The sequence below is a fragment of the Lontra canadensis genome, unplaced genomic scaffold, assembly GCF_010015895.1.
Source record: "Lontra canadensis isolate GAN:19392208 unplaced genomic scaffold, GSC_riverotter_1.0 scaffold74, whole genome shotgun sequence".
Taxonomy (NCBI): domain Eukaryota; kingdom Metazoa; phylum Chordata; class Mammalia; order Carnivora; family Mustelidae; genus Lontra; species Lontra canadensis.
In genome coordinates, this window is record NW_022631068.1 from 9,746,439 (window position 1) to 9,757,599 (window position 11,161).

General features: G+C 39.7%; 1 protein-coding gene across 1 annotated transcript in view; it reads right to left on the reverse strand.

The window, feature by feature from the left end:
- SLC5A12 (solute carrier family 5 member 12) overlaps positions 1-11,161 on the reverse strand; it is a 43,974-nt gene that overhangs the window by 26,563 nt on the left and 6,250 nt on the right. The window contains exons 2-6 of the mRNA XM_032881236.1: positions 8,890-8,955; positions 7,678-7,729; positions 6,643-6,710; positions 1,774-1,928; positions 1,513-1,653 (exon numbers count right to left, since the gene is read on the reverse strand). Coding sequence (XP_032737127.1) covers positions 1,513-1,653; positions 1,774-1,928; positions 6,643-6,710; positions 7,678-7,729; positions 8,890-8,955 — 482 coding nt within the window. The remainder of the gene's footprint in view (positions 1-1,512; positions 1,654-1,773; positions 1,929-6,642; positions 6,711-7,677; positions 7,730-8,889; positions 8,956-11,161) is intronic.

Below are 11,161 nucleotides of genomic sequence, written 5' to 3' on the forward strand. Positions count from 1 at the left end.
TGGTTATTTCACCAAAATATCCTTCCTTTTGGAGATACAATCAACTTCATTTTGAGGTAGAATTTTATTTTATTTTTTTAAAGATTTTATTTAGTTATTTGACAGAGAGAGAGATCACAAGTAGGCAGAGAGAGGGGGGGAAGCAGGCTCCCCACCAAGCAGAGAGCCCAATGCGGGACTTGATCCCAGGACCCTGAGATCATGACCTGAGCCAAAGGCAGAGGCTTTAATCCACTGAGCCACCCAGGTGCCCCTTAAGGCAGAATTTTAAATGAATTTTCGTTTTACCTATTTATTTTTTTTAAAGTAGGCTCTACACCCAATGTGAGGTTTGAACTTATAACCCCAAGATCAAGAGTCCCTGCTCTACCAACTGAGCCAGCCAAGAGCCTCTAAATGAACTTTAATTTTAAATGAATTGTGAGATCCAAATCACACTTGATATTAATTACATTTTCAACAATTTAGCTATTTGATACAAAGTGATAATCTTATATGGAGGACATGTTAACATTATTTAATGTAATAGGATATAAATATGTTATCAGCAAATTAATGGAATACTAGATAATGCCTTTAATTCTTCCTTCTGTGAGTGTATGAAATACATAAGTAATATAGTCTCTTGGAATTCAGGTTATAAAACGGTGAACCATGTCTCAGCAAAGTTATCTTCTATTCAGTCTAAATAAAAAAACTATGCATTGAAAGTATTTTAAAATCAGTTGGGGAAATAGTCACAGTGGCTGTTTCTCACTTGAAGAAAAGTTGAGGACATCCTGACAAATCTGGGGATGCTGGAAATTTGGACAGAACAATGGGGATAAGATGTCCATTTTAGACGCAAGTCTAGCTTATTTCTGTCAAGTCTGCAGAATAATGCATGACTTCCTCCAATCCCCACTCTAGGGCACGGGATGCATTGCATGACTTGGAAGAGGCTTCCCAAGCTGTGTCCTTGCTGGGGTCTTTCAGTGCGAGCACACCTGGCAAGACTGGTGACTGCTAGATCAGCAAGAGCTGGATTGGCAAAAGCCCCATTATGATTTGTCTTCTTACCTTGGCTTTCCTTCTTTTAAACCTCTTCTTGGAAAATTTAAGGATATATCCATCAAAAGAAAAACAGTAGCTCAAGAGACCACAGGCTGAATCTGTCAGTCATAAGGACCATCTCATCACAGAAACTCTAAGGAGGCAAAATATGCTATTTACCTCTGCATTGCCACCCAGGGCACCTAATTTCACCTAGTAAGTTCTCAGTAAGTGCAGGCGGCAAATGGTGGAGAGCAAAGGCAGGCAGAACTATAAGTTCAAACACACTTCCTTGCTGAGATGGGATTAGTAATGCCTGCCTCAAAAAACTGTTTAGAAGATTAAATAAAACTTTCCATTTCTCTCTCTCTCTCTCTCTCTCTCTCTCACACACACACACACACACGCACACACACACGCACAGAAGCATATAAGTACCCACTAGGGCAAAGAAAACTGAAATGTTTATTTATAACTTACAGTTTTGCATGTTTTTCTGTTTTGCAAGAGATGCATCGCTGTATGGTAGACTGATTAACTCCATAGATCCCGAGCCAGGTGAAAGTTCCTCCCACTGAGATTGTCCAAAAAGTGTGCCGCCTGAGAGGATCTACATCAAAGCTAGGAGGCAGAGAGACGTGAGTGAACAAAAATGTTCTTTTGATGCCCAAATGTTATTTTAGTCACTGAGGTCATACAGCTAAATCTTTATAAAATATGGGAAAGTAGTATTGGACGTACTCGAATATATTTAGTCGAGATCCATTTGTCGAGTGCTCTATGACATTGTGCAATCCACCAGCATGAGCTGATCCTTGAATGAGAACTGTTAGGAAGCCCACAATCATGACAACCATTTGAAATGCATCTGTCCACACCACTGCTTTTAATCCTCCCTGAAATGGAGAGAATGGATGTGAATTCTCAGAAAGGAAGGTTGTAAATCTTCCAATTTTTTACAACTTTTCTGCTAATGCAATATTTCTTTTCCTTTGTTCCTCCCTTCCTTCCTTCCTCCCTCGTCTTCCTTCCTCCCTTCCCTCCTTCCTCTCACCCGCCCTCCCTCCCTCCTTCCCTATCTCCCTCCCTTTCTTTCTTCTTTCTCTAGCCGTGTTATGAAGAATGAGGGGGAATTTACCAGGTATGGAGGACAAGAGGAGAGGGGAACAACATGTGTGAAAGATGAAGATGTACGGCTCCCCGGAGAAATGAAAGAATGCTAGAATATGTAGATTGAGGTATTTACAGAATGCCCAAAGGGAGGTTGCTGAATTTGCTAGAGGCCAGAACACCCAGATTTTGACAAAGTTACTTAAATGATTTCTCAAGAGCAATGAGAGAGCATTAAAGAGATTTACATGATGAGAGATTTTTACGTTTGCTTCTCAGGGGTTTCAGGGGTGTTTGTGTGGATAACAGATGGGTGGACCAAGGAAAAAAAGAAGTGATAGAGACGCTTGGAGTTGATTTCAGTAGTCTGTGCCCAAGAGGACAGAGGTTTGACGAAGGTTTGCAGCAGGGTAGAGATGGAAAGACATTGATGGGCTTGAAAGAAAACTGGAAGGTCAAATCCACACAACTTGTGAATAATTGAATACAGATGATGAGGAAGTGGGGGAATTAAGGATAATCATCTGGGTCCAGCCTATACAAACATGAGGATTTTTTTTTTGTAAATTTAGTGATAATAAATAAATTTGGGAGGACTGAGATGGTAGAATGCTGAGAAAGAGGAAAAGAACTAGGAAAGAGTGATAGATTCCAGACGCTGATGTAGAAAGGAGTTTTAAGAGCTGGAGGATGGGGACGCCTGGGTGGCTCAGTTGGTTAAACGGCTGCCTTCAGCTCAGGTCATGATCCCAGCGTCCTGGGATCGAGTCCCGCATCGCGCTCCTTGCTCAGCGGGGAACCTGCTTCTCCCTCTGCCTCTGCCTGCCACTCTGTCTGCCTGTGCTCTCTCTCTCCTCTCTCTAACAAATTAAAAAAATAAATAAATAAAAAAAAAAGAGCTGGAGGATGGTCAAAGAGTGAAGTGAGCAAGGCAGACTTTGCGAAGGGTAAATCTCACAGCAGAACTCAGGGCAGAGCGATGAGGCAAGAGGTTAGCGTGCTGGTTCTCAAAACTGGATCCTCTGTAGGATCCCTTGGGGAATTTGAAAACAAACAAACAGAACACAGATGCCAGTGTCCTGGCACCAACCCCAAGGATTTCTGAATAAATTGAGGTCTGGGTTGGGACTCAGTCGTATATATTTTCTGAAAGCTCTCACAAGGATTCTGATGCACAATTCTAGTTGAGAGCACGTGGGCGAGAGGAGAGGAAGCAAGAAAGTCTGCCAGAGTAATCCAGGTATTGAATCCCTCAGGAGTACAGTGAGGTGGAATGAGCCAATTGGGAAAGATGAAACAAAGAGATATTAAAAAAGGAGGGGGAGGCTTTGAAAATGAATAAGCACTATGAGAATGGAATGATGTGGTATTTTTAACATTGAAAAACAGAATTATCATCTCCAGTTACTCCTCCAGAGTGTCAAGAACTTCTGTGAGAAGATGACAGGCTTCATCTTTATCTTGAGAAGAAAGAAGACGTTGAGGTTGTCCCATCATTTCTTTCGAATTACAATGCAATTTCATAAATAGACATTAAAGTTCTTGCCAGAGGCATCGTATTTGTATATTGTGTTCACATCCTGACTTGAAAAATAATCAGTGTTTACCTCCTGCCTCCCAAGTAATAGTATTATGATTTTCTCTAAAGATATTAAGCCTTCCAAATCCAAATCACAACCTCAGATTTTAGTGATACAAAGACCAAATGTCACGGACCTCAGTTTTCGGCGGCGACTTGTGACTGGTTATGTAAAACTGTGCTTAAAGCTGAACTTCAGCTAGACATGAGGCAAGACAACAAATCGCTTTATCAAACGTATATCAAAAGACAGATTATAGCCACCATGAAAATTTCTCTGTAACTCCTTCATGCAGTGAGATACACACACACACACACACACACACACACACACACTGACCTATAACCCTGATCCAGCGGTGCCACTGATGTATTTAATCAGTCTGTGTTGTTTGAAATCTAATGTTTACTTTACTAAATGGCAAGCCCCTCAGTGGCAGGGCTATTGTTTTAACCTCTTCTACTGTTTATCTTAGATATACAACCATCCGCAGGATCATAAAGAGACTGCAACATGAGCAACACGTATTAGACAAATAAGCCAACATTGCAGTGAGATCTGGAAGCCTGTAACCTGCCTAGAGACAGGAGAGATGGGACAGAGGTGTGGGAAGGGATTAGATGGGCGGATGGACTCACATCAGGAGAGATTTTCAGCACTAGGCTAAGAGGTTTATACTTTATCCTGGGAACAATGGGAAGTGAGACGGGAATTGGGTCAGTTAAGTGGCATGAAGAAATAGGTGATTAAGAGTAATCTTCCGGAAGCATGCAGGCTGAAAGGAAACACTGAAACCAATTAAGAGGTAGCAAATTCAGTTCATTTTAGCTTATTGCGATTATTAAAATATCCAGACTTGTGTCTGACATTACTTTTTCATTTCTATTTGTGCTTTCTCTATGCTTTTATCCTCTTCTCTTGCTTAACTCACTTGAGATTTTGTTTTGTCTTGTTTTAATTCCCTTTTTCCACTTTGATCATTTTGCCATAAATTTTTAAGTTAGAGTCTAAATTTAAAGAATGTCCTAATCCCTAACAATTCAAAGATGATAAAATTGTCAGATCAGATTACTGTCTTCCTGACTTACATGCTATTGTTGTCCAAATGAGGGTTATTATTTTTCTTAATCCCAAAATTACATATATTAATAATAATTATTAGTAGTAGTATATTTTATATTATAAATTATAATATATAATTAGACATGCATGTTATACTATACTATACAGTTATTTTTTTTCTTTTTTAAAGATTTTATTTATTTATTTGACGGAGAGAGAGATCACAAGTATGCAGAGAGGCAGGCAGAGAGAGAGGAGGAAGCAGGCTTGCTGCTGAGCAAAAAGCCCGATGTGGGGCTCAATCCCAGGACCCTGGGATCATGACCTGAGCCAAAGGCAGAGGCTTTGAGCCACTGGGGTACCCCCTAAAGTTATTTAGGTACCCACTGAGCCACCCAGGTACCCCTAAAGTTATTTTTTAATCATTAAGCACCAAAAATTGTTTGAGCCACTGAGGTACACTTAAAGTTATTTAGGTACCCACTGAGCCACCCAGGTACCCCTAAAGTTATTTTTTAATCATCAAGCACCAACAATTGTTTGACTAGACTTACTAAATGTTCACTATTTTTATTTTCTTATCATTACTTCTTCTATCCAAAACTGGATCATTTTCCTTTTTCCCACAGTACTCCTCTGGAATTTTCTCAGAAAAAAATAGATTAGTGGTAAATTCTCTTGGATCTTGACCATTCCTAAAAGTTAGTATTGCTGAATACACAATTTTAGGTTGACAATTGTTTTCCATCAATGCTTTGAAGATATTATTTCATTGTTTCTGCCTTCCAGTATTGTTGCTAAGAAGCCTGGCAATGTCCCTGGCAATGTGTCTAGTCATCCTGTCAGATATGGCCAGACATATAAGGAGCAGAAGCTTATTTTTAACCTACATAAGAGATGTGTGTCTGGAATAAAGCTATGGTAGTGAGAATGGAACGGAGGAAAAAAAAAATAGAAAACATTCTGTAGTGCAAAAGAGATGGTGGGAATTGCGTGTATGAAAAAAAGAGATAAGGACATTTTTAAGTTGTATATTTCATGGTCTAGTTCAAAGAGTCTCTGATATGCACACAGTGCCAAAATATCTAGATGGTCTGCTCTATGATAATATAGGATTACTTTGTTATTCTCTATAAAGGAGGAAAGATAAACCAGCTTTCTGAAAACCAGTGTTATATTTTTAACTGGTTATTTACAGCCTCTGTATATGGGTGCCAATGATTCAGAAGAATAAAGCTTCCCATTGCAAAGCATGATAAATAATATATGCTCAATGAATGTTTGCTGAACTAAACTGATATTAACAATTATATAAATGTGTTGCCAATGGCACTCAGATTCCTTGATGAAAAACTGAGCATATGTTAAACCAAATGTTACTGTAATCCAAGCTTATGCATAAATAAGAAACAACAACAAGCTGTGGAATCCTCACGTTTATAAAATACCAGCCATCCTTTATCATTCATACATGCATTGTGCATTTCTCAATCACTAGACAGCTATAAGTGTATGCTACTTATGGTTCATAATTACCGTTAACAAGAACATTGTTTTCTTGGCAGTCGCATATGGTCCCTTAACCTCTGAGCAAGAAGGGATTTCTTTCATGAAATCTTTTCTTTGCCATGGCTTTCTCAAAGGAGACCAGAACCCAATTCTGCTAATGGTAGTGAAAGAATTTTAAATAAAAGAACAGCGCCTTCCTCAGGAAACTGTGACAGAGAAGCTAGCAAATTTCTATTTAATTTTGGAATAGCAATTTCTGTTATAATTAGATGCCCTGGTTGCCAGAGATTTGCCCTTATCCCATATTAGGGAGACAGTGTTAAATACTTCTTCACAGTTGGATACATACCAGGGTACAGTAGAATGTGCAAACAATTCCTGTTGCAAACACAGAACCCCAGAGATCAAACCCAGTCACTAGAAAAGAAGAAAAAATATTAAAAGAAGTTTCTCTGAGAAAAGTAGAAGAGCAAGGTTTATGAGAAAGAAGTCACAATATTTTTGTCAGTGGGGTCAATGGAAATCAAATTAGAATTTTCCCTTATTATATTCACCTCTGTTAAAAATTATTTTATTACAGTGTTATACTTCAACTCAGTCTATAATTTTTAGGTAATGTTAAAAGCCAAACATTTCCTCCTAAAACTCTGTAGCTTCTGGTCTTTGCACCAACTGTTTGTTTGCTTTTTCTTAACAAAGTTAGTCTGAGGACTTTGGACCAACCTAAACATCAGCCATGAATAAATATGTCTCGATAAAGCACACAACATGATTAAGTTGAATATTGAAGACTTCTAATATTATAGGTATTATTATGAAGTTTATTTTAATCTTTTTAAAATTCTTGTTTCTAGGATTCTATTCCCTCAAAAAAAGGTCAAGCATAAGTTTTAAAAAAATTACTATGAGTACCTTTTACTCTTGTGCTTAGATTATTGACTTCATAAAATCCCTGAGACGGGATCATACATTATAAACGTCTTTAGTGGTTGTGTGTATGCAATACCCAAACTGCCATCACTTCAGTGATTAAAAAACAGAACAAACAAACAAACAAATGATAATCACACTGGGTGTTTGAAAACTTGTGGGCAAATCAAGTAACTAATTATTTGCCTTTTTTCTCTCTCTTCTTTTTTTAGATTTTATTTAAATTCAGGTTAGTTAACCTATAACATATTATTAGTTTCAGGAGTAGAATTTAGTGATTAATCAGTTACATATAACACCCAGTGCTATTTTCAATGTTTGATTTTTGGAGCTCTCTATTGTAATGACTACAGTAATCAGAGCCCCCTAACCATGGGAATGTCTCCCCAGCAGGATGGAGGTATATTAAGCATAGAAAAGATGGAAAGTATCCAGGGGAGTATCAGTAACTCACCTTGATTGAGCGCCAGTGCAGGTGCGTACACCACCACTCCTGTGTAGAGAATCTGGTGGGGAAGCAAGAGTCAGGTGAACAGTGTGAAAAGTGACATGGAATGGAAAGCTGCCTCAAAGCTTCCTTATTGACCTTAGAGAGGAATTTCCCTTATCATGGTCCTTAAACCTGTCATTGGCAACCACTCTAATCTTGAAATCATTGATTATTGTCATTAGTGTGCAAAGGGGATCATCAGCATTTGATGGGGGAAGAGCATTGGACTTTTAAGACTGCTGTGAATTTTGAGACTTGATGGCTAGATATGATGCATTTCTGAAGGAAACAAAGATAGGGTTCAAGTCAAGGTAAGGGTTTTGGTTCAGCCTTTCTCTACCCACCCCTGCCCCCATGCCTATGTCACAATGACTCACCCTCATTTCAGCACGCTGCCGAAACAGAGATTTTAGAATGGAGAGAGTACAGCACAGCGAAGACTGACATGGGTGATCTAATTCTTGCGTACATCTTGGGACTCCCCGGGTTGCAGCCACTATGCTTAAGGAAGTAGGTGCAGTCCCATTTTTATTTTAAATGGGAATTCATCATTTAGAGGTCACGTGAGGGTTTTAGGAGGCAAAAGTGTAGGAGCCGTTCAGGGAGCACTGCTCTCCTCCTTTTCTCTCTCTTAAATCCCTCAGTCAGTGAGTGGGAGTTTTAAGAAAGGGAAGAAGGTCATTTTCCAGCAGAAAGTACTTCATGAGTTGTAGGAAGCATACCAACCCTGTGGGACAGCATGAAGACACCAAGAGCCTAGGAAGCAGAAGAGGAGTCCAGAAGGGGAGAATGGGAGTATTGTCTTAAAATGAATTTCAGCAAGACGAGCATTTCTGGTTCAACGCAGTTAACTGGTGAAAAACTAATTACTGGACCATTTCATAGCCAAAGTAACTTGTACAAGCGAAATAAAAGTTTTTAATGCTATTTTTTCCTTTGTGGTTTATGATATACATTTGTTTTTTATTTATTATTTGGATGAATATACAGGGTCTGTGCAATGTGGATAACTTTCACTGTAATCACATATCCCGAAAGTGCTATCCTCGGAAGAAAGTAGTTTCTTCTTAGTGCTGGGTTTGTCCTTTAGTTGCATTCATTGCCCCCCCTGGAGTAAACAAACCCATATCTTGTCACCCCACACTTTCCACATCTGTAGCAGACCTTCCCCCTTACCGTCTGCACAATGTAGATGACAGTGGCCGCAAAGCGTACTGGTTTATTGAATCGTAGTTGTAAGTACTAGGAAGAACAGAGAGAAGGACAAGCAAAGAGTCAGTAAATTATTTACATAAGAGCTGCTAAGAAGGTTCTTTTTTCTTGTATTCCTTTATGTTTACTGCTTTGGATGCATAATGTGATTTTATGCCATATATACTCAAGAGAACTGGGAAAATACAGATTGTTCGAAGTCCAAGAAATGGCAGAGCTCTATTAAAGATCAATTTTTGCTTAAGCTTCTCATGATAGAGAAGATAAATGCTTTTTTTTTTTTTTAATTTTTATGGTTTGAATAAAAATCCAGATCCTCTGACTTTCTACTCAGGGGTCTTCCTACGGACTACACTGAAGCCACTGTTGCCTTTTCTATCCCATTCCCCCAGAATTAGCCCAGACCCGTATTCCCTCTTCCCTAGGCGACTGCAGCAGCCTAGGGAATAATTCTTATTGGAATTAGAGGGATCAGCTGGTCCCTAATTCCAATCCTCGCCCATCCTTCCATCAATGGATGTTTCTCCTAGACCAAGGCTCTAATCATGTTGCTTTTTTTCTTAAAATCTTCAATGACTGTCTATCATTGAAAACAAAGTGTACGTCCCACACTTCGTACTCTCTACTGTCTGATCTGCACCTTCCTATCTTAAGTCACACCACTGTCCCTCCGATTATTTATTCTCCACATAAAATCACTGTGTGCTTTTCAATCCACATGCTTTTCACTTCTCAGACTTTTCTTTTCTTACCCTGCTCCATCCCTACCCTGAGAAAATAACCATCTTATTTGTAGACCCTCTTTCCTCAGACGATGGATTCAGTACACTGAGTCCGGAGCTAGTCCAGCGAGAGGGTGACTGAGGGCACCAGATATAAGGAAAACATTCGTAAAGAGGTAAGGAGGTCAGTGAGGAGACAAGTCTCAGATGTCACAGGATGGAAAATGATGCAAAACTTTTGTGGTGTCGACAACTTAGGTTCAAATCAGACACCTTTGGAAAGATTCATTTACTGCGGTCAGGGATGGCTTTCTTTTCTAAAATTGGTGCTTCTAAGGCTCGAGTGGCAAAGTCAATGATAATGCGAAGTACAAGCACAAGAATGTAGTGGGATGTTAGTGACCACAGTAGTCACCATGAGTGCAATGCCAGCTTACTGGCACTCACGATTCCAATACACGCTGACGGCTTTTAAATGCACCTGTGAGCGTCTGCTCAAGGACTTTGTTTCAGCCCTGGCAAGGCAGGCTAGAAATGCCTGGGGGTGTTATCTTTGGCTGAAATTCAGAGAGTTACACAAAAAAATATTCTGGCTTCTTTGCTGGTCGGGAAAGACCCCCTGGGACATGATCTGTATGTCTTCCTGAGGTCCCCAGTGAGATTGAACCTCAATTGCTCACAGTAGCAACCTGCTCCAAAACACACATTTTATTGGCTTCATTTCCTTCCATATTTATTTTAACTGCCATTTGCCTACCAATGTTAAATGAAATTGCTTCCTGCAAAATGACTTGCATTCAGGGTTTCCTTTAGGGGGAACATAAACCAAATAGAATGCAAATGGTGACTTTAAAAATGCTTGTGTAAAAGGGTGTGTCCTGCTGATGGGGACTTTTTGTTCCCCGTGGCATAAGAGAACTCAAGATAGCCTGCTGGAGTATGCAACCACGTGTGATAGAGACAGGCTGTCTCATCTCAGTTCCCTTGGACCTATGAGCCACTAGCTAACACCTTAGCTGATGGCAGTCCTATGCAAAGTCTCAGTAAGATCAAAAGAAGAACCTCACTGTTTTACTGGACTCCTAGTGAGCCCAGACCAAACTGCGGACCCACAGAACTGTAAGCAAATAAAATTGTTGTTCTAAGACATTTATTTTGGGGTGATATGTTACATAGCAGTATATAAGTGATATAAAAATTGGTACCAAGAGTGGAGAAATGTTGTAACCAATCCCCAAAGTAATGCAGTATTGGCTTTGGAGCTTGGAGGCACCTGAAGTTTGGGAAAACAAGGGGGAAATTATTCCTGAAAAATGGAAAGACACTAAAGGGACTGCTATTGGAATCTGCACACAGTTAAGTAAGAGTTTTAACATTGCCATTTAGTTCCACTAAATTCAGCCAATTCAGTCCAACTGGGAAGGCAGTAAGGAGAAAAAGGTACGTGGAGAAGAAGAAGAAGAAGAAGGAGGAGGAGGAGGAGGAGGAGGAGGAGGAGGAGGAGGAGGAGGAGG